This window comes from Tachyglossus aculeatus, chromosome 16 (genome assembly GCF_015852505.1).
Source record: "Tachyglossus aculeatus isolate mTacAcu1 chromosome 16, mTacAcu1.pri, whole genome shotgun sequence".
Taxonomy (NCBI): Eukaryota; Metazoa; Chordata; class Mammalia; order Monotremata; family Tachyglossidae; genus Tachyglossus; species Tachyglossus aculeatus.
In genome coordinates, this window is record NC_052081.1 from 1,119,097 (window position 1) to 1,142,674 (window position 23,578).

The 23,578-nt window shown below is 53.6% G+C and overlaps 1 protein-coding gene across 2 annotated transcripts; it reads right to left on the reverse strand.

The window, feature by feature from the left end:
* Nucleotides 1–295: 295 nt before the first annotated feature.
* PDZK1 (PDZ domain containing 1) lies at nt 296–8,500 on the reverse strand. Of its 2 annotated transcripts, XM_038757786.1 has the most exons (8): nt 8,277–8,500; nt 7,190–7,421; nt 6,636–6,772; nt 5,688–5,886; nt 4,827–5,023; nt 1,111–1,314; nt 646–891; nt 296–537 (listed from the first exon to the last, which is right to left on the reverse strand). In XM_038757786.1, the coding sequence occupies exons 1-8, from the start codon at nt 8,484–8,486 to the stop codon at nt 484–486; spliced, it is 1,479 nt and encodes a 492-aa protein (XP_038613714.1). In that variant the 5' UTR covers nt 8,487–8,500; the 3' UTR covers nt 296–483. The 2 variants fall into 2 exon arrangements, with proteins under 2 accessions (XP_038613714.1, XP_038613715.1); XM_038757787.1 differs by lacking the exon at nt 646–891.
* Between the last annotated feature and the right edge of the window lie 15,078 nt (nt 8,501–23,578).

The following is a 23,578-nucleotide window of genomic DNA, read 5'->3' on the forward strand; positions in this document are numbered from 1 at the left end:
GGGACCGTCTCTATATGTTGCCAACTTGTACTTCCCAAGCGCTTAGTACAGTGCTCTGCATGCAGTAAGCACTCAATAAATACGATTGAATGAATGAATAAATTGACCCCAGAGCAGCTCGCCAGGCTCAGAGACAGGTGGCTGCTGTTCCAACACAGCTCCCACCCTCCCCGGGGGGCGGAGGGCGGGGATATTCTTGGTCTCGGCCCCGGCTACAGGACAAAGCAGCTCGATGGGGTCGGTCTCTCCCAGCCCCCTGGCGTGTGAACCGTCCTGAGAAAGCATTCACACAATCTGTGAGTCGCCCCGATGTTTATTGTGGGGGGCCTGTGCCTTCCGGTGTTCCGAGCTCGGGGGCGGCTCGGGCCGGCAGGGGCGGGGGAGTGGGTGCCCGCTGCACCTCGTGGGGCGGCGGAGAATGGGGAGTGGGCGAGGGGCGGCGGCGGCTGCTGCAGGGGAGAGGCGGCCGGGGCCGAGCGCCCGTCACAGCTCTGTGTCTTCCGAGTCAGAGGAGGTGCAGGAGGCCGCTCTGGCAGCCTGCGCGGAAGCCCGGAGTGGCCCGGTGGCAAATGTTGGCAAGTGTGACCCCCACGCCCGGCCCCGCACGCTTCCCCTCCCCGGCGCGGGTCCCGCCGGCTCGCTTACCCGTGCTTTTGCCACGTAGGGCGAGGCCGTCCCTGGTCCTGGCGCGGCAGGGGGCGGGACTCCGGCCTGGGAGGGTGCCCCCCGCGCCACCCTCTCGCCCACCAGCAGGGTCACTCGCCCCCCACTGGTCTGGATCCTGCTCACGACCTGGTCGTAGGGCTCCCCCTGCACGTCCACCCCGTTCACCTCGATGACCACATCCTCGTCCCGCAGGCCGGCCAGCTGAGCCGGGCTCCCTCTCTGCACCTGTGGGCGGATGGCAGCCCCAGCCGAGACCCTTTCTGTCCCTGTCCCCGTCCCCTAGTCATCATCATCAATCGTATTTATTGAGCGCTTACTGTGTGCGGAGCACTGTACTAAGCTCTTGGGAAGTACAAATTGGCAACATATAGAGACAGTCCCTACCCAACAGTGGGCTCCTAGTCCCCCCGCCCTCATCGCTCCTGGAGCCAGGAGAGGCCTCACCTCTTTGATGAAGCAGCCGGGCTGGCCGATGATAGAATTCAGGCGGAAGCCATATCCCCCGGGGCCCTTGACCAGCCGGCACAGCCGGGGCTGGGGGACGGGGACTTCTTCCTCGGCAGGAGCGGGCTCCGGCTGCCCCCCTGGGGCTGCACCGTTAGGAAGGTCTTGGATGGACCAGTAGTAGAGGAAAGGGGAGACCTGGGCCTTGGGAAGGAGATGGGGGGGGTCAAAGGGGTATCAGGTGGCTCTACAGAGTAACAGCAGGCTGGGGGCAGAGCGGGAGTCAGAGCCCAGGGCCCCCAGCCCCCAGACCCGACCCAGCCACACCCAAATCTGCGAGGGACTGGCCTGGTGCTGGACGTGAGTTCATCCGGCCAGATTTGGCATTGGGTGAGACGGGTCTGGCTTCGCCCTGATTCCCAGGCCTTGGAGCTGGCACTGGTGCCCCCGCCCACCCTGGTGGAGAAGGCCCGGGGCTCTGGGTGCCTGGCGGAACCAGCCGGGCCCTGAGCTCGGCCCACCGAGGGGCTTGGAGGTAAGGCCGACCGTCAAGCCTCTGGGGTTGCAGCCTAGTGGGAAGTGTTTTGCAGATGGGGTCACCGGGTCTGAGAGCTGTTGCAGCCTCCCCCTCCTTCCCCTCAACTAACCCCCTCTTTGTTACCTGGGGGCCAGCACCTAAAATTAGAACTCGGCTCGCTCATTGCCGTGCCCACTACGAAACCACACTGGCTTCACCAGGTCCGCAGCTGCAGACCCAGCAGCGTTAGCTGACTAGATCCAGAACTCTCACCCGCCACTGAGTCACTTCTTCCTCAGCCAGCCCCACTGCCCTGCTCTCCGTGCTCCTTCCCCCTTCTGTCCACCCAGCCCTTCCCCATCTTTCCATGCCAACTCTTCCCTCCCACTGCCTGGAAGTCCTCCCTGTCTTCCTCTCTGGTTGGACTGCAAGCACATGGAGGACAGGAATTGTTTCTAGCACATCTACTGTTCCCTCTCAAGCACCCAACCCGGTGCTCTTTACCCAGTAGGCGCTCTGCACACAGGGAACACTCAGTAAACCAACCAAAATAGGGTGTCAGACACTTTCTAGAGGAGGGAGCCTGACTTAGGGGAAAGAACACTGGACTGGGAGCTAGGAGGCTTGGGTTCTCATCCTGGCTGTGCCCCTGGCCCTCTGTGTGACCTTGGGCAAGCCACCCCACCTCTCTGGCCCTCAGTTTCCTCAGCAAAATTGGGAGAAGATCCCTACTCTCCCACAAGAGATGGGGGGAAAGGGGAGAGGGGGGACCTAGTTGATCTGCTTATTTAGCATGTCCCTTCTGGGCAGGGAATGTCTGTTTATTGTTATATCATACTCTCTTGAGTGTTTAGTACAGTACTTTGCACACAGTAAGTGTTCAATAAATTTGACTAAATGAATAAATAACCCAGTGCTTAATAAATACTGTCGTTACTATTGTGTATAAGGCACTGAACTAAGCTCTTGGGAAAGTACAATGGAAACTAGACAAACGTTCCCTGTCCCCAAGGAGATTATATCATGAGAAAACAAGACTGCAATTCTCTGCAAGTAGTGCAGGCAGGAGAAACATAAGGCATTACTCAGATCTACTGATGGACTGATTGGTTGAACCATAATGGTTCTCACACCACACCAGCTCTGCTGTAAGCACTGAGCAGAGGAGCTCTTATCAGAACCAGAACCCTGGTTCCCCAAGCGATGCTTGGTTTCATCCCTTGGTGAACTCATTCGCTCCCACGTATCATCTCTATGCAGGCAAAACCCAAATCTACATCTCCTCCCCTGTTCTCTCTCCCTCCCTCTCTCCAGGCTTGCATCTCCTGCCTCCAGGACATCTTCACCTGGATGTCCTCCCGCCACCTAAAACTCAACGTGTCCAAGACTTGAGCTCCTTATCTTCCCTCCCAAACCCTGTCCTCTCCCTGGCTTTCCCGTCACTGTAGACGGCACTACCATCCTTCCCGTCTCACAAGCCCGCAACCTTGCTGTCACCCTGGACTCTGCTCTGTCATTCACCCCACACATCCAATCCGTCACCAAAACCTGCTGATATCACCTCCGCAACATCGCCAAGATCTGCCCTTTCCTCTCCATCCAAACCATTACCTTGTTGGTACAATCTCTCATCCTATCCCGACTGGATTACTGTATCAGCCTCCTCTCTGATCTCCCATCCTCCTGTCTCTACCCGCTTCAGTCTATACTTCACTCTGCTGCCCGGATTATCTTTGTACAAAAACGCTCTGGGCATGTCACTCCCCTCCTCAAAAATCTCCAGTGGTTGCCTATCAACCTTTGCATGAAGCAAAAACTCCTCACTATTGACTTCAAAGCTCTCCATCCCCTCGCCCCCTCCTACGTCACCTCCCTTATCTCCTTCTACGGCCCACCCCGCGCACCCCGCTTCTCTGCCGCTAACCTCCTCACTGTGCCTCGTTCTCACCTGTCCCGCCGTCGACCCCAGGCCCACATCCCACCTCTGGCCTGGAATGCCCGCCCTCCACACATCCACCAAACTAGCTCTCTTCCTCCCTTCAAAGCCCGAGAGCTCACCCCCTCCAGGAGGCCTTCCCAGACTGAGCCCCCCCCCCACTTTTCCTCTGCTCCTTCCTCCTTCCCCATCACCCCCACTCCCTCCCTCTGCCCCACCTGCTCCTCCCCACAGCACTTGTGTATATTTGTACATATTTATTACTCTATTTTTCTGAGATATATATATATATATATATATCATTCTAATTATCTATTTTGATGCTATTGATGCCTGTCTACTTGTTTTGTTTCGTTGTCTGTCTCCCCCTTCTAGACTGTGAACCCGTCGTTGGGTAGGGACTGTATCTGTTGCCAAATTGTATTTTCCAAGCGCTTAGTACAGTGCTCTGCACAGAGTAAGTGCTCAACAAATACGAATGAATGAATCTTGGCAGGAGAGGAGCCCAGTGAGGCCTTAAAGCACTCAGTCAGTTTGCCCCCTCCTAACTCACCTCACTGATCTCCTATTACAGCCCAGCCGGCACCCTCCACTCCTTTTAGCAGCTCACCGTATTTCGATTTCATCGACCTTGCCGCTGACCCCTTTCCCACATCTTCCCCCCTTGTCTGGAAATCCCCCTCCATATACACCAGATTCCCATTCTCCCCACCTGCAAAGCAGTAAGGTCACATCTACTCCAAGAGGCCTTCTAGGGTTCAACACTGTTTTCCCTGGCTCCCTCTCCCTTCCTTGTCATCCGTGACCTTTGGACATTTGATATTCACCCCACCCTCAACCCCACAGTATCTTTAAATCATATATTATAAATGACTTATATTATCTGTCGCCCCTTCTAGACTGCTCATCGTTGGCAGGGAACATATCTACTAACTTTGTTGAGCTCTCCCAAGTTCTTATTACAGTGCTGTACGCATAGTCAGTGCTCAATAATAATGATGATGGTATTAAGTGCTTACTATGTATCAAGCACTACTATAAGCGCTGGGGTAGATACAAGCTAATCAGGGTGGACACAGTCCCTGTCTGTCCCGCATGGGGCTCACAGTCTTAATCCCCATTTTACAAGTGAGGTCACTGAGGCACAGAGAAGTTAAGTGACTTGCACGAGGTCACACAGCAGTCAGGATGAGAACCCAGGTCCTTCTGTCTCCCAGGCCCATGCTCTATCCACTAGGCCAGGGCCGGGGCCGTGTCCCTTACCAGTTTGTACATGGAATCGGTCTCCTGGTCCACCACGAGGAGCGAGATGTGGTCTCCGCCCTCCTTGATCTTCTCCACCACGCTGTCGTGGTTCAGGCCTTCCACGGACTCCCCGTTCACCGCCACCAGCCGGTCATTGTTCCTCAGACCGGCCTTCTCCGCCGGGCTGCCCGAGTCCACGTCCTCGATGATCTGGCCTGAGCCCCAAACAGACGGTCAGACGGGGCTCCGGCCCGGTCACCGGGAGGATGACTGGTATGTGTGGTTTGGTGTCCCTTCCCCAACAGGGGTTCGCAGGGGCCGGGTCCCGGGAGGTGGGAAGCCCGGATGGGCTCTCAGGGACCATCCCCCGCCCGCCCACTTTTTATAATGGTATTTATTAAGCGCTTACAGTGGGCCAGGCACTGCCCTAAGCCCTGGGGTAGATGCAAAGTAATCAGGTTGGACACTGTCTGTGTCACACCTGGCTCACAGTCTTAATCCCCATTTTACAGTTGAGGGAACTGAGGCCCAGAGAAGCGAAGTGACTTGCCCAAAGTCACCTAGCAGACAACTGGCGGAGCTGGGATTAGAACCCAGGTCCTTCTGAGTCCCAGGCCCGGGCACTACCCACTAGGCCGAGCTGCTTCCTCTCCCTGATCTGTCCCCGCCACCTGCTTCCTGCTGCTCTTCAGCAACTCTGCTACTGCAGAGAAGCCTGGCCCCACTGAATGTGTCTATTCTGTTGTTCTATTGTCCTCTCCCAAGCGCTTAGTACAGTGCTCTGCACACAGTAAGTGCTCAGTAAATACGACTGACAGACTGAACTGGGACCCCAGCTGCGGCCCGGCCCCCTCCCCGGTGATTCCCGGCCCCTCTCACCGCCGAGGCCGGGCTGCACGCGCAGGTAGAAGCCGTAGCCGCCGCTGCCCTTGCTGATGTCCACGAGCCGGGGCTTGTGCGGGAGCAGACCCAGGCTGGCCGCCTCCCTCCGGGGCCGCCGCTGCTGCTGCTCTCCGTGCTGCTCCTCTGCCTCGTTGTCCACCAGCAGGAACATCACCCGGCTGCCTGCCCGCCTCACCTGCAGCGATCCACCGTAGGGATGGGGCTGGGGACGCGTGTGTCTAGGTGCGCTCTGTGTGTATGTGCGCGTGTGCCCCTCTAGACTGGAAACTAGAGGACGGGGAATGTGACCACCACCTCTGTTGTAGACTAGCAGCGTGGCTCAATGGAAAGAGCACGGGCTTGGAAGTCAGAGGTCATGGGTTCAAATCCCTTTTAGACTGTGAGCCCACTGTTGGGTAGGAACTGTCTCTGTATGTTGCCAATTTGTACTTCCCAAGCGCTTAGTACAGTGCTCTGCACATAGTAAGCGCTCAATAAATACGATAGATGATGATGATGATCCCGGCTCTGCCAATTGTCAGCTGTGTGACTTTAGGCAAGTCACTTCCCTGGGCCTCAGTGACCTCATCTGGAAAATGGGGATGAAGACTGTGAGCCCCATGTGGGACAACCTGATCACCTTGTATCCTCCCCAGTGCTTAGAACAGTGCTTTGCACATAGTAAGCACTTAACAAATGCCATTATCATTATTATTATTATTATACTCTCCCAAGCACTAAGTAATAGCACCCTGCACATGGCAAGGACTCAATAAATACCATTGATTGGATGGATTGGTTGTGCATATGTGTGTGTGTGCCTGTGCTTCTGGGTGGGGTATCTGAGGTGTGGGTGTGTGTGTGTGTGTGTGCCCCTAGGAGGAGTGCCTGTGTTGGGGGGGTTTGTGGGTGTGTGTGGTGTGTAGGGAGGGGAGCTGGAGATACCTTGTCCACCACCTGACTGTGGTTGTCATTCTCCACGTTCTCACCATTAACCTCGATCAGACGGTCATTGGGCTGCACCCCAGCCCTGGAGGCCACCCCTTGGGGGGTCAAGTCGACCATGAACACGCCCTTCTGCCCTGAAACGGGACCAGGGTTGGTTTCGGACCCCCAGGGCCCGCCTCCCTCCCGGCCCACCCCCCCGGCCCCAGGACCCTGCCCTCCCCAGAGGCGCCGGAGTCTCAGTCTGCCTGAGGATTTCCTCTTGCCCCACCTACGGCCACATCCCCTCACTGGCCCTCAAGATCGGCATCCCCAAGCCCACCCTGCCTCACCCTCCTTGCCCCTCCCAACCTCCTCAGGTAGACAGCAACCTTGAGAGGTCTATTAGTCCATCCCACTGCCTTTGGATGGGAGTCCCTCAGTACGGGTCAGGGAGCCAAGTGGGGGCCAAGCAGGGGAGAGGGCAGGGGTCAAGGCCCGGCCAGGAGGAGGGGAAGGGGCCCAGAGGAGGAAAGGAAACCCCCCACTCGGTGGTCCCCAAGTCCCAGTCTCACCTTGGACGGTTTTCAGGGAGAAGCCGAAGCTATCTCCATCCTTCACCAGGTAGCAGAAGCGAGGCCGCCTGGCCCCTGCCCCTGCCACGCCGTTAGCCACCGGGCACGGGGGCTCCCGATTCGGCCCCAGCTCCTGCAGGGCCACCCCCTGCCTCACAGCCTCCTCGTAGGACGGCCCGTCCAGCACCAGGAACGTCACCGTATTTCCACAGCTCCGGATCAGCTCCACCGTCTGCGGGAGCCCCCGGGTGGGTGTAGAGAGGGGCGGGGGGCAGGCAGAAGGTTGGACTCCTCTCCCACCTAACTGTCCCAGTCGACCTTGATCCCCCAAATCCCATGCCATCCACCTCCCTGGATTCTCCTCTCCTTAGGAGTTGTGGAGTGCCCCCTGGCCCAGCCCAGGGGATCCTGGGAGGTCAGTTCCGGCTCCCTCTGCCTGCCCTTTGGCCCACCCTGATTAGCTTGTATCTATTATATAAGATTAGATTACTATACAAGATTAGCCTGTACCTATCCCAGCACCTTGTATGGTGCCTGGCACATAGTAAGCGCTTAACAAATACCATTTTAAAAAATAGTGGTCAGCCTGGGGCCTGCTTGTTGGATGGTGACAGCAAGATGGATTGAGGACCCCCACGGAGTGGGGCTCTGGGGGGATCAGGATTGGGTGAGGAGACGTGGTGCTTACCCTCGAGGGGCTGCCTAAGAGGCCTCCTGCTACCTCTCCCGATGGGGAGCTGTCCCTGATGGTTCCCCACATCCCGCCGCACCCTCCCATTCCCTGGTCGGCTTCATTGCGGCCTCCCTGCCCAGCTCCAACCTGAAGCCAAGCCAACATCTGACGCGGTGCACACCTCCTCCCCAACAATCAGCCCCCACCAACTATGCGTCTTCCCCGCCCAAAGGCCCCACAGAGTTGATCCAGTCAGTGGGTGGGCCCTGTTCCCCCACACCAGCACCCTATGGGATATAGGGCCGGTCCCCCAGAGAAGGGGGTACTGGAGTTAAGGGGTAGGAAATGGGGTGGAAGTGAGGGTGAGGTGACAGGGATGTGGGTGGGGGGATGGGGTCAGGGGGTCCGCCTCACCTTCGTGTGCCCGTCTTGGTCCACAAAGGTCCCGTTGACCCTCAGGACCCGATCCCCGTCCTGCAGGCCGGCCCGTTCCGCAGGGCTGCCCGGCTCCACCACGCGGACCAGGTGGCCGACCGTGTCCTGCTCGATGCGGAGGTAGAATCCGTAGCTCTGCCCATCGTCCTTGGTCAGCTGGCACCGCCGGGGCCGGAAGACGGAGGCCATGGTGGTGGTTTGCAGGCCTGGGTGGGAGGGGGATGCTGAATTGGGCAGCTGGGGGGCAGGGAGGAGGGGGCACCCACACCCAGCTGGGCCCACTCACCCACTTAGGGGTAGGAGGTTGTCTGTGTGTCAGAGGGGCTGGTCCAGGGACCCCCAACCGCTCCCCACAGAACCGGAGATACAGTATCAGCTGGGCCAGGACTTGTGGTGGGGGGTGGGGGGAGGCAGCCTAGCCACCTGCTCTCCCCATACCTCCTGAAGGACAAGTCTGGGCCCCAGTCCCTGGCCTCAGCTTCCCCCCAACACACACACTCAGACACAAACACATATCTTTCCTGAAGGACCATTCTAGCTCCTTATCCTCAGCTCTCTGCCCTCCCATCTGCCTCACCAAGAGAAGTGGCATAGCCTAGCGGGTAGAGCACAGGCTTGGGAGTCAAAACAAACTGGGTTCTAGTACCAGCTGCGTCCCTTGTCTGCTTTGTGACCTTGGGCAAGTTGCTTAATTTCTCTGGTCCTCAGTTACCTCATTTGGAAAATGGGGATTAAGATGGTGAACCCCATGTGGACATGGATTGGGTCCAGTGTGATTAGCTTGTATCTATCCTGTCACTTAGTTCCCGGCACATAGTAAGCACTTAACAAATACCATAAAAAAACAAAAAAAAACAGTCAGCCCGGGGCCTGCTTGCTGGACAGTGACAGCAAAGTGGATTGAGGAGCCCCAGGGAGTGGGGCACTGGGGGAATCGGGATTGGAAGAGGAGACAACATGGTGCTTATCTTTGAGGGGCTGCCAGGTCAATGGGGGAGACATCACACACACACACACACACACACACACACATACACACACACACACGCACACACACACTCACAACCCACCATTCCCCCTCAACCCCAGTGAATGTTCCTGAAGTCAGTGCACAGCAGTAGCCAGTCAGGAGGGCTGGGCCTCTCACCCTGAGCTGAGCCAGGCTCCATGCGGAAATTTTTGGACAAATGTATCCAAATCTGTAGTTCCCATGACACCGGAAAACCTGGCTGTCCTGGGCCCCCTGTGCTGAGGGCCAAAAGAATTGCGAGTAGCCGTTCCTCCTGCCTGCAGCCTGACTCCTCTGGACCCCAGCCTAATTTCTCCCTAGCCCAGTGTGGCCCAGGGGTTGTGCTAGTGTGGCTAGCTGGACTATGAGCTCAAAATCAGGGACAATGGGGGCTGGGGGCAGGGGGCCTGAAGCTGGGAGCCACGCTGGGCTAGGCCGCCGGTCAGCAGAACTGGGCAGGGCCATGCTAAGTCATCAGATTCCTGAGTTGCTAATTTGGAAAACCTTTAACCACTAGCAAGACTGTGGGGGCCCCCCGAGTCCTGGGAGGCCTGGTTTCCATGACCTGGAGGGTTGGAGGAAAGTGAGCAGGGACAGAGGAGGGAGAGCAGAGTGTTTTCCCCCAAGCCCCCAGCTCTCTCCCCCTCTTTTATTTCAAGAGACATGAAGCTCCGGCTACACCCAAGCTTTCCTTTCATTTTCTGCCCAGAACTCAATGGACGCACTGAATTCTGCTACCCTGACAGTGCCTCCCCCTCGCCCCCCAAGTCTCCCCCTCTAGACCGTAAGCTTGCTGAGTGTAGGGAATGTCTGTGCTATTGTTCTATTGTACTCTCCCAAGGACTTAATACAGTGCTCTACACACAATAAATGCTCAATAAATATGATTGATTGAAGTAGAAAATTAGGTTGGGGCAGCTTCTGGAAGATTGACAGGCAGAGTGTGGTGACAGTGAGGAAGGGATCAGGCTCATTCCAGATCATAACCTCCTCCCTCTAGACTTTAAACTCCTTGGGGGCAGGGAACGTGTCTACCAACTCTGTTATATTCTCCCATGCGCTTATTACAGTTCTATGCACAAGGTGAGCACTCAATAAATACTGTTGACTGATGGAATGATTCCAGCTGCAGGTCTGCAAAGCCAGAGAGACAGCCAACCTTCGCTCTGTCCCACCTGAGTCCCGGGACTCCTGTTGAAGAAGCGTCTGGCTTTTTGAGCATCGGGAACTACGCTCGACATGGCAGGGCGGGCTCACTAATCTTAAGGTCCTCGAGTGTGGTCAGCATAGCAGCACTGAGTCAAGAAGAAAACAGCTCAGCTCTCCTTCAAAATCCTCCGATAAAGCTGCCTCCTCCAGGATGAACTCCCTGATTAGAGTCCCCCACCTTCCCGGCCAGACCATCCATCAGATTCCCGCTGCGTTCGTGGTTGTTCTGCACCCATTAATAAGATCTGCTCTCTCTCTCTCTGCAGCACTTCGTGTCTTTGGCCTTCCCGCATAGACCGGAAGCATCTCTAGACAAGATGCTGTGTCGCTCTTCTGCCCTGTCCTCGAAATGTCAGCAATCCCGGTATTCCTGGCACTGATTTTTGGTTCCACTGGACCAGATTCTGGTTCTCCTGGACCTGCACAGTTTTGGTGAGGGGCAGCGGCCCCGCCCAAGGTGAGGGCAATGCACTCTCTCTGACAACTTGCCCAGGTTTAATGACGGATGATTCTATGGGTCATAATTACATCCTGCTCAGCCACATTCAAAGGTTTCTCCATCATGACTGCATTTTTGCTGACTATCTCAATTTGCTCTCAGTGAAGGGACTCCTAGCATTCCAACACCACAGTGCTGGTTCCTGCTATTCCCCAATCCGCTGTCCGCACTCCTCCCAAGCCAACCTCCATCTCGCTCATGCTGGGGGTTTTTATGGTATTTGTTATTCACTTACTACATGTCAAGGGCCTCCACACATCTGCCAAGCTAGCTCTCTTCCTCTCTTCAAGGCCCTACTGAGAGCTCACCTCCTCCAGGAGGCCTTCCCAGACTGAGCCCCCTCCTTCCTCTCCCCCTTGTCCCCGTCTCCATCCCCCCATCTTACCTCCTTCCCTTCCCCACAGCACCTGTATATATGTATATGTTTGTATATATTTATTACTCTATTTATTTATTTTACTTGTACGTATCTATTCTATTTATTTTATTTGTTTTATTTTATTATGTTAATATGTTTTGTTTTGTTCTCTGTCTCCCCCTTCTAGACTGTGAGCCCACTGTTGGGTAGGGACTGTCTCTATATGTTGCCAACTTGTACTTCCCAAGTGCTTAGTACAGTGCTCTGCACACAGTAAGCACTCAATAAATACGATTGATTGATTGATGTCAAGTACTGTTCTAAATGCTGGGGTAGATACGAGTTTATCAGGTTGGACACAGTCCCTGTTCCATATGGGGCTCACAATCTAAGTAGGAGAAAGGAAAGATATTTAATCCCCATTTTACAGTTGGGGAAACTGAGGTACAGAGAAATAATAATAGTATTTGTTAAGTGCTTACTATGTGTCAAGCACTGTTCTAAGCGCTGGGGGGGGGGGGCGGGATACAAGGTAATCAGGTTGTCCCATATGGGGCTCACAGTCTTAATCCCCATTTTACAGATAAGGTAACTGAGGCCCAGAGAAGTTGACTTGCCCAAAGTCACACAGCTGACAAGTGGCACAGTCGAGTTGTGACTTGCCCAATGTCACAAAGGAAGCAGTTGACAGAGCGGGATTAGAACCCAGATCCTCTGGCTCAAAGATCCCAGCTTTTTCGAAGATAGGGGTAACTCCCTCCCTTCCGACATGACAGACTGCACCTCTACCTCCATTCGAAGTCCTCCTCAACCTCCACCTCCTCTAACAAATTTTTTCAAATTAATCTCCCAGCACCCTAAGCAATAGCATTGCTTCAGCCAAATCTAGCACTTATAAACTACTTAACTACTCAGTTGTGTTTAGTGAGCACTTACTGTATGCAGAGCACTGTACTAAGTGCTTAACCATTTAAGCCCTCCTTAAGCAGCATGCACATATATACACTCAAGTTATTTATTTTGATAGTGCTGTAAATATTTTCATGCTTGCCTCCCCTGCTGCAGTGTAATCTCCTTCTGGGCAGGGAATTTATCACCTTGTTATGCTGCATTTCCTCAGCACCTATCCAGTGACCTGCACCAAGTGGGTGTTCAATAAATGCTACTACTACTGTCAATCAATCAGTAGTATTTATTGAGTGCTTTCGTGTGCAGAGCACAGAACTAAGTGCCTGGTAGACATGAATGCTGGCTGCAAGAATTATATAGTCTGTTACTACTACTATTACTACTGCTATCCCTATCTGTAATGTATTTTATTATCTGTCTCCCCATCTGAACTGTAAGATCATTCATTCAATCGTATTTATTAATCGCTTATTGTGTGCACAGCACTGTACTAAGTGCTTGGGAAAGTACAACAAAACAATAAACAGGGACATTCTCTGCCCACAACGAGCTCACAGTCTAGATCCCTGTGGGCAGGGATTGCGTCTATCAACTCTATTGTCTCGTGCTTTCCCAAGCTCTGCACACGACAAGTGTTCAATAAATCTAGATTGACTGCTACTTCCACCCGTACGTAGGTTGCCAAAACACGGCGGCAGGAAAATATTTTCCCCCACATCACCTCCTCCGAGCTGGGGAATCTTCCCAGACCTGTTGTTGCTTCAGCCTGTGGCAGAGGGAGGGAGACGGCAGCTCTGGGCTGAAGGACTGGGCTGGGCCCAGTGGTGGCCAGGGGACTGGAAGGAGGACTGGCCCTAGTTCTGGGGCCCCAGGGCCAGAGTGTATAAAAGATCACCTTTCACCTACACTCACGCTTGGGAACCCAAGCTCACCTCCAGCAGAGTGGCTGGTGCTCCGGGGTGACCCTCCCTGCTACCCCTTGCTGCCTCCTGGAGCTCCCTGGAGTCCTCCTGTGCCCTCCCTTGGATCCCCTGCTGCCCCTTGGGGTTCCTTGGCATTAACACTAAATTACTCTTTAATCTTTATTAAAATAGCTCATAGCATGAGGAGTTCTATTATCGAGACGCAGCATGGCCTAGTGGAAAGAGCCAGGATTGTGGATTGTGAGCATGGATTGCGTTCAACCTGATTAGCTTTTATCTACCGTTGCACTCAGTACGGTGCCTGGCACATAGAAAGCCCTTTACAAATGCCATTAAAAAAGGAGGATACCGAGGGCCCTGGAAGCTGGTGGTCAGTAGGACTCTGGAGGAATCGGGGAACTGTTTGCTCCAGAGCCCAAACAGTTGTGGCTAATGGCTATGTGGTCTGAGTATTTATTAAAGCACTTACTATGTGCCAAGAAGTATGCTCAGTTTTCGGAAAGAATAGCAGTTTTTCTTATTGGGAAGAGAATGAGCCTGAGAGTCAGACTGTGAGCCCAATGTTGGGTAGGGACTGTCTCTATATGTTGCCAATTTGTACTTCCCAAGCGCTTAGTACAGTGCTCTGCACATAGTAAGCGCTCAATAAATACGATTGATGATGATGATGATCCTGTACCCTCCCTGGCACCCGCCTACTGGTGCCCCCGCAACTTTTCTGGTACCCTCTGCTGCCCCCTGAGCACCCTGTGCCCTCCCTGGTATCCCCTGCTACCCCCTGGGGTTCCTTGCCACCCTGTACTCTCCCTGGTGAACCCCCGGGGAGTCCCTGGCTCCCCCTGTGCCCTCGCTGAAGATCTTTGGAAGAAATCCCTCTGGCAGGATGGAATGGGAATGCTAAGGGGAGGTCCTCTCCCAGTCAGCAGGACTGTGGCAGCCTAGCCCCCCCAGTGTGACCCAAGGAGCCAGGGGTCAGGGGCTCTCCTGGATGGAGAGGGGTGGGCAGCTGAGCGGCCCAGTGCAGTCTCCGGGTGGCCTTCACAGAGGGAGGCTTTGGAGGGAGCCGGCCTCCAGCTCAGCCTCTGCCTCCAGAGGGACACCTGCCAGGGGAAATCCCTTCTTTCCAAGGACAATCCCACTGTGTTGGGGTGAGGGGGAGGGAAGATCCCTCCCAGGGGGAAATCCCTATGGAGGGGAATCCCTGCAGGGGTGGCAGGGGCTCCCAGCTCGCTCGCAGGAGTGTATGTTCTGGGGCTGGGCCCAGAATGGGGACTGTTTCCTCGGGGGGAACAATCCTGGGGGTTTTCCCTACCAGCTACGAGCCAGCACCTGCCCCCTGCCAGACCAGTCTTGCCCATGGCTGTAGGCCCTGTATCTGGTTCAGGAAGGCTCTGGGACAAAGGGGGGGGGGGTCTCAATCACCCCAAAAGCTGGTCACCCCCCACCCATCTGGAGAGGCTGGAGATTTGGAATGCCCCACCTCCGCTCCAGCCCCCCAGGCCCAGCTCTCCACCAGGGCAGAGGGCAGTGCCAGCCCGTGGGCAGCACCAGCCGTGAGCCAAGGGCCAGAGGCCAGTGTCCCTCTCTGGACCCAGCCGGGTGAAGTCAGGGAACAGGGTCCCGGGAGGGCTTGCCTGAGCAGGACACCATCTTCACAGGGAGGGAGAGACTGACCGACAGAGGAGCCAGAGGGCGGACAGAAGCGCTTAGTACACTGCTCTGCACACAGGAAACGCTCACGTTGGTGGGCAGGCAAGCAGACGAGTCCTACCTGCGCCGTCAGATGAGGCACTCCCTCGGGGGTCCGCTCTCTGTCACCCTGGGTCTCTATCTCTGGCCGCCTCGCACCCTGGCAAAGTTCTTGAAAAGTGCTGGACTTTGGTTGGACAAAGGTTGTTTTAAAAGCTGATCTATTTAACAGGACCCAACAGCCCGGTGCAGACCGGCTCCCATCCCCCGCCCATCCCAGGCTTGGAAGTCGGAGCTTCATCTGCCCCCGGGAGCCCTCCGGACCCGACAGTTCTCACTTGGTGCCCCTGGCCACCCCGGTCCTCCTACCCACCCCCACCACCCCGCACCCCCAAGCCCTCCAGCCCAGGCTGAGGGGCCCCTGAGAGCTTCCAGCCGGACCTTGGGACCCAGAGGGAGATGAGGCCTCTCCAAGAAGGCCCTTGACTACCGGATTCCCTGAAGCTTGGGCTCTTCAGTCTTTCAGTCGTTTTGATAGAGCGCTTATTGTGTGCAGAGCACTGGACTAAATGCTTGTAAAGTATAATACAGCAATAAAGACAGATAATCCCTGCCCACAATGAGCTCACAGTCTAGAGGGGGGAGACGGACGTCAATACAAGTAAACAGACATCAATATTAATAAATACAATGACAGATATATACGTAAATGCTGTGGGGTGGGGAGAGGGGGGAAGAGCAAAGGGAGACAGGATGAAGCGGCAGGGAGGGGGAGACGAGAAAAGTGGGGGCTAGTCTGGGAAGGCCTCTTGGAGGAGATAGACCTTCAGTAAGGATTTGAAAGGGGGAAGAGTAATTGGTGGATTTGAGGAGGGAGGGCATTCCAGGCCAGTTCTATTTATTCATATTGATGCTATCAATGCCTGTCTACTTTTGTTTTGTTGTCTGTCTCCCCGCTTCTAGATTGGGAGTCCGTTGTTGGGTAGGGATTGTCTCTATTTGTTGCTGGACTGTACTTTCCAAGTGCTTAGTGCAGTGCTGTGCACACAGTAAGCGCTCAATAAATACGATTGAACGAATGAATGACATGGGCCAGGGGTTGGTGGCAAGACAGGCCAGATGGAGGCACAGTGGGAAGGTTAGCAGCACTAGAGGAGGAAAGTGTGCAAGCTGCGTTGTGGAAGGTGAGAAGGGAGGTGAGATAAGAGGGGGCGAGGGGAAGGAGAGCTGGGCTCCTCGGGCCGGGCCCGGCCGGCTGTCCCTTGTTTTCCCCTCTGTGCTCCCTTCTCCTTCCCCCTCCACCCCCGTGCTCCCCCGTCCCTACCCTCCCTGCTCCCGAGCCCTACTGTGAAGCAGCATGGTCTAGGGGATACAACCCGGGCCTGAGAATCAGAAAGATAATAATAATAATAATGATAGCATTTATTAAGCGCTTACTGTGTGCAAAGCACTGTTCTAAGCGCTGGGGAGGTTACAAGGTGATCGGGTTGTTTCACGGGGGGCTCACAGTCTTCATCCCCATTTTCCAGATGAGGGAACTGAGGCCGAGAGAAGTGAAGTGACTTGCCCAAAGTCACACAGCTGGCATTTGGCAGAGCCGGAATTTGAACCCCTGACCTAGCCCCGCCACTTGTCTACTGTGTGACCTCAGGCAAGTCTCTTCACTTCTCTGGGCCTCAGTTACCTCATCCGTAAAATGGGGATCGAGACGTGAGCCCCAGGTGGGACAGGGACTGTGTCCGACCCGTTGTGCTTGTACCCCCTGAGTGCTCAGTACAGTGCCTGGCACATAGTAAGCAGCGTGGCTCAGTGGAAAGAGGCCAGGCTTGGGAGCCAGAGGTCATGGGTGCTAATCCCGGCTCCACCACTTGCCTGCTGTGTGACCTCGGGCAAGTCACTTAACTTCTCTGTGCCTCGGTTACCTCATCCGGAAAATGGAGATTAAGACTGTGGGCCCCATGTGGGACAACCTAATGACCTTGTATCTTCCCCAGCGCTTAGAACAGTGCTTGGCACATAGTAAGTGCTTAACAAATACCATCATCAACAGCACAGTAAGAGCTTAAGTACCTTCAATGACCCCTGCTGGGTCGCCCCTGCCCCACCGGCCCCAGGATTTGAGTTGGGAAAGGTCTGGCCGCCCCCTCGACTGGGGGAGCCCATCTTCCCAGGGCACCACCTCCTCCATCCTCCTTCTCCATCCTCTTTCTCCATCCTCCTTCTCCATCCTCCTCCTCCTCCCTTCTCCCCTTACCCATCTCCATCACGGGGTCCTCGTCGCCTCGGGCCCTCCTCCTTTACCTGCAGCCGGTCCCTCCCTGTCGGCCGGCTTATGTCCAGGGCCCGGGGGTTCCCCAGCCCCCCGGGCCCGTCCCGTCGGTCTCCCAAGGCCCAGGGCGGGACTGAACCGCGGGGAGGCTCCTCTGGCCGCTGCTGGGCCGGACCTCCCATGTCCATCCGCGGGGTCCCCATCCCCCGTCCGTCGGCCAGTCCCACCCGAGACACCGAAGAGGAGGAGGAGGAGGAGGGGAGGAAGTGGGGGTCCCACCCGGGCCCTGCAGGGCTAGGGGCCAGGGGCTGCCGGCCGGAGCCATTGTGGCTTAAGAGAAGCCTTACTGTGGGGGTTCCCCAAGGTTCAGTGCTTGGTCCCCTTCTGTTCTCGATCTACACACACTCCCTCGGTGACCTCATTCGCTCCCACGGCTTCAACTATCATTTCTACGCCGATGACACCCAGCTCTACATCTCTGCCCCCGCTCTCTCCCCCTCCCTCCAGGCTCGCATCTCCTCCTGCCTTCAGGACATCTCCATCTGGATGTCTGCCAGCCACCTAAAACTCAACATGTCCAAGACAGAACTCCTTGTCTTCCCTCCCAAACCCCGCCCTCTCCCTGTCTTTCCCAACTCTGTTGATGGCACTACCATCCTTCCTGTCTCACAAGCCCGCAACCTTGGTGTCATCCTCGACTCCGCTCTCTCATTCACCCCTCACATCCAAGCCGTCACCAAAACCTGCCGGTCTCAGCTCCGCAACATTGCCAAGATCCGCCCTTTCCTCTCCATCCATACTGCTACCCTGCTCGTTCAAGCTCTCATCCTATCCCGTCTGGACTACTGCATCAGCCTTCTCTCTGATCTCCCATCCTCGTATCTCTCCCCACTTCAATCCATACTTCATGCTGCTGCCCGGATTGTCTTTGTCCAGAAACACTCTGGGCATGTTACTCCCCTCCTCAAAAATCTCCAGTGGCTACCAATCAATCTGCACATCAGGCAGAAACTCCTCACCCTGGGCTTCAAGGCTGTCCATCACCTCGCCCCCTCCTACCTCCCCTCCCTTCTCTCCTTCTCCAGCCCAGCCCGCACCCTCCGCTCCTCCACCGCTAATCTCCTCACCGTACCTCGTTCTCGCCTGTCCCGCCGTCGACTCCCGGCCCACGTCATCCCCCGGGCCTGGAATGCCCCCAATCCCTCTGCCAATCCGCCAAGGTAGCTCTCTTCCTCCCTTCAAGGCCCTACTGAGAGCTCACCTCCTCCAGGAGGCCTTCCCAGACTGATCCCCTTCCTTCCTCTCCCCCTTGTTTCTCCTCTCCATCCCCCCATCTTACCTCCTTCCCTTCCCCACAGCACCTGTATATATGTATATATGTTTGTACATATTTATTACTCTATTTATTTATTTATTTTACTTGTACATACCTATTCTATTTATTTTATTTTGTTAGTATGTTTGGTTCTGTTCTCTGTCTCCCCCTTTTAGACTGTGAGCCCACTGTTGGGTAGGGACTGTCTCTATATGTTGCCAACTTGTACTTCCCAAGCGCTTAGTACAGTGCTCTGCACATAGTAAGCGCTCAATAAATACGATTGATTGATTGATTGATTGAGAAAGAGCACGGGCTTTAGAGTCAGAGGTCATGGGTTCAAATCCTGGCTCCGCCAGCTGCAAGCTGTGTGACTTTGGGCAAGTCAATTCACTTCTCTGGGCCTCAGTTACCTCATCTGGAAAATGGAGATTAAAACTGTGAGCCCCCAGTGGACAACCTGATCACCTTGTAACCTCCCCAGCGCTTAGAACAGTGCTTGGCACATAGTAAGCGCTTAACAAATACCATTATTATTATTATTATTATTATTATTATTATTATTATTATTCCAGGATTTTAAAGAGACTGAAAATTTTTGAAAAGAGCTCAGGAGTCCCACCTGGCTCCTATTTTCTGACTCCTCCACTCACCCGCTGTGTGACCCAGAGCAAGTTGCTTAACCTCTCGGTGTCTCACCCGTTGAAGGGAGACAATAGCCGCCCTCCCCCGACTTCCTCGCCCTCGCTGCTGGACCATGACTCGTCCAGGCCTGTCGAGGGAAGCCCGGCAGAGAGGGCAGAAATTCAGCATTTTAACGGGTCAGGGGGTGCCCCGCGGCCGACCGCCTTCTCCAGGAACCGAGCTGGGTGGGGTGAAGGGGGCCGGGCGGTTTCGACTGGCTTAGTACAGTGTTCTGCACACAGTAAGCTCTCAATAAATACGATTGATTGATTGATTGACTACCCTCCGCCTCGGGATGGAAACACCCACACACTCCTCCGGACTGGGGCAGGGCCTGGAGCGGCCCGGAGGTTATTACCAGGAGTAATAACAATGCTCACGGTATTTGCTAAGCGCTTACAACGCGCCAGGCACCGTACTAAGCTCTGGGGTGGGTTCAAGCAAATCGGGTTGGACACAGTCCCTGTCCCACATGGGGCTCACAGTCTCAATCCCAGTTTTACAAATGAGGGAACTGAGGCCGGAGAATCAAAGGGATTTGCCCAAGTCCACACTGCAGGCAAGCGGAGGAGCGGGGATTAGAACCCATGACCTTCTGATCCCCAGGCGCTTGCGCTATCTACTGTGACGTGAAAATCCGGTGTTGGTCAAGTGCTTGCTATGTGTCAAACATTGTACTAAGTAAGAAGCAGCATGGCATAGTGGATAGAGCTCAGCACTAGTAGAGTGCCTGGCACATACTACCACTATTATTATTAATAATAATCAATCAATCCATCAATCAGTCATATTTATTGAGCGCTTACTGTGTGCAGAGCACTGTACTAAGCGCTTGGGAAGTACAAGCTGACAACAAGCTTGTACTTGACTTGTACTTGACTTGTACTTGTCAACAAGCTTGACTGTGAATGTCAGTACAAGCTGACATTATTATTATTATTAATAATAATAATGATGGTATTTATTAAGCACTTACTATGTGCCAAGCACTGTTCTAAGCGCTGGGGATGTTACGAGGTGATCAGGTTGTCCCACGGGGGGCTCACCCAATTTTAATCCCCATTTTACAGATGAGGTAACTGAGGCCCAGAGAAGTGAAGTCACTTGCCCAAAGTCACACTGCTGACAGTTGGCAGAGCAGGGATTTGAACCCATGACCTCAGACTCCAAAGCCCGTGCTCTTTCCACTGAGCCACGCTGCTGCTTCTATTACTGTTATTATTTACAGGTGAAGCAGTGTGACATAGTGGATACAGCACGGGCCTGAAAGGCAGAAGGTCATGGGTTCTAATCCCAGCTCTGTCACTTCATCAATCGTATTTATTGAGCACTTACTGTGTGCAGGGCACTGTACTAAGCACTTGGGAAGTACTAATTGGCAACATCTAGAGACAGTCCCTACCCAACAGTGGGCTCACAGTCTAAAAGGGGGAGACAGAGAACAAAACCAAACATACTAACGAAATAAAATAAATAGAATAGATATGTACAAGTAAAATAAATAAATAAATAAATAGAGTAATAAATATGTACAAACATATGTACATATATGCAGGTGTCACTTGTCTGCTGTGTGACTTTGGGCAAGTCACTTCACTTCTCTGGGCCTCAGTTACCTCATCTATAAAATGAAGATCCTGTGAGCCTCATGTGAGACAGGGACTGTTTTCCAACCTGATTTGCTTGTATCCATCCCTGTGCTTAGTACAGTGCCTGGCACAAAGTAAGTTCTTAACAAAGACCACAATTATTATTATTATTCTTACTAAGCGCTGGGGCAGATATGAAAACTACCTCCCCCTTCACATCAGACAGACCACCACTCTCCCCATCCTCAAAGCCTTATTAAATACACATCCCCTCAGCACTTAGAACAGTGCTTTGCCCATAGTAAGAGCTTAACAAATGCCATCATTATTATTAAGAGGCCTGCTCCGACTATGCCCTCATTTCTTCTACACGATTTCTCTTCTGCGTCACCCTGGAGTTTCGATCTGTCCTCTCTAAGCCCCCGATAATAATGATAATAACGATGGTATTTATTAAGCGCTTACTGTTCTAAGCGCTGGGGAGGTTACAAGGTGATCGGGTTGATAGTGTTCTCTTGATTGAGGTTTGGGCTGAGAGACCGGAGAGGATTAAGTAGAACAGGGGGGCGGCGGAGGGGAGGAGAACTTGAAGGTGAAAACCCTTCCCTGAATTGCAGTTGGCAAAGCGAGATTCCAAGGAATGAGGGAGCGAGTGGGGGACGGGAGGTGGGAAGTCAGTCGGGCCGGGTAAGAGAAGGGCAACCAGGACGGGTCCAGGCGGCCGGGGAGAAAGTCCTGTGGAGAGGTGAGTGACCGGAGGGACACAAAAGGGGTGTCGGAGGTCACTGAGTCCCAGAAAGGGGTGGTGGCGGTCATTGAGTTCTTTAGGTTTGGTGAGGGGTTGGGGGCTACCCCAGGCCCCACTCTCGAGAGACGCCAGTCCCCCCAGAGGACTTTTTGCTGCGGTTACTGAGAAGGGTGAGGGTCCTGGGGTCTAGAGAAGCAGCGTGGCTCCGTGGAAAGAGCCCGGGCTTTGGAGTCAGAGGTCATGGGATCAAATCCCAGCTCCGCCACTTGTCAGCTGTGTGACTTTGGGCATGTCACTTAACTTCTCTGGGCCTCAGTTGCCTCATCTCTAAAATGGGGATTAAGACTGTGAGTCCCCCGTGGGACAAACTGATCACCTTGTAACCTCCCCAGCGCTTAGAACAGTGCTTCGCACATAGTAAGCGCTTAATAAATGTCATTATTATTATTATTATTATTATTGGGGGGCCTCCCCTCCTGCATCTTCTCTATCCAGCCTGGCATAGGGGCTACAGCCCAGGCTAGGCAGTCAGAAGGACCTGGGTTTTAATCCTGCCTCAGCCAGTTGTCTACTGTGTGGCTTCGGGGCAGACTTCCCCGTGCCTCAGTTCCCTCATCTGTAAAATGGGGATTAAGACTGTGAGCCCCACGTGTGGGAGGGTGTAGGCAACCCGATTTGCTTGTATCCACCCCAGCGCTTAGTACAGTGCCTGGCACATACTAAGCGCTTAACATATACCATAATTATTAATCCTGTGTCCCGAATCGAGTCCCCGCACCCACCGCGGCCCCCCAGCCGGTTTAATTTAATTTAATTTAATAATGGCATTTATTAAGCACTTACTATGTACAAAGCACTGTTCTAAGCGCTGGGGAGGATACAAGGTGATAAGGTTGTCCCACGGGGGGCTCACAGTCTTCATCCCCATTTTACAGATGAGGTAACTGAGGCACAGAGAAGTGAAGTGACTTGCCCAAAGTCACACAGCTGACAGTTGGTGGAGCTGGGACTTGAACCCTTGAACCCATGACCTCCGCTTCTCTGAGAAGCAGCGGGGCTTAGTGGCAAGAGCCCGGGTTTGGGAGTCAGAGGGTCGTGGGTTCTAATTCCGGCTCCGCCTCTTGTCTGCTGTGTGAGCATGGGCAAGTCACTTCACTCCTTCCTCTCCCCCTCGTCCCCCTCTCCATCCCCCCATTTTACCTCCTTCTCTTCCCCACAGCACCTGTATATATGTATATATGTTTGTACATATTTATTACTCTATTTATTTATTTATTTATTTATTTATTTATTTATTTATTTTACTTGTTCATATCTATTCTATTTATTTTATTTTGTTAGTATGTTCGGTTTTGTTCTCTGTCTCCCCCTTTTAGACTGTGAGCCCACTGTTGGGTAGGGACTGTCTCTATACGTTGCCAACTTGTACTTCCCAAGCACTTAGTCCAGTGCTCTGCACACAGTAAGCGCTCAATAAATACGATTGATTGATTGATGGATTCTCTGTGCTTCAGTTACCTCATCTGTAAAATGGGGATTAAGACTGGGAGCCCCACGTGGGGACAAAGTGATTCCCCGGTATCTACCCCAGTGCTTAGAACAGTGCTTGGCACATAGTAAGCGCTTAACAAATAACATCACTATTATTATTATTATCATCATCATCATCAATCGTATTTATTGAGCGCTTACTATGTGCAGAGCACTGTACTAAGCGCTTGGGAAATACAAATTGGCAACATATAGAGACAGTCCCTACCCAACAGTGGGCTCACAGTCTAAAAGGGGGAGACAGAGAACAAAACCAAACATACTAACAAAATAAAATAAATAGAATAGATATGTACAAGTAGAATAAATAAATAAATAGAGTAATAAATATGTACAAACATATATACATATATACAGGTGCTGTGGGGAAGGGCAGGAGGTAAGATGGGGGGATGGAGAGGGGGACGAGGGGGAGATAATTATTATTATCATCTTATTATTACATTAATTAATTATTATATAATATTATAATATCATATGATATTAATTATTATCAATTATTATATTATATTGATATTATATTATATTT

Excerpts from the sequence above, each read along its gene's own strand:
- PDZK1 (XM_038757786.1), bottom strand. The coding sequence starts at position 8,486 with ATGGCCTCCGTCTTCCGGCCCCGGCGGTGCCAGCTGACCAAGGACGAT. Across the intron at positions 5,887-6,635 it reads ACAGTCAGGTGGTGGACAAG|GTGAGGCGGGCAGGCAGCCG; the intron begins GTATCTCCAGCT and ends GGATCGCTGCAG. Across the intron at positions 1,315-4,826 it reads CCGATTCCATGTACAAACTG|GCCCAGGTCTCCCCTTTCCT; the intron begins GTAAGGGACACG and ends CTCCTTCCCAAG.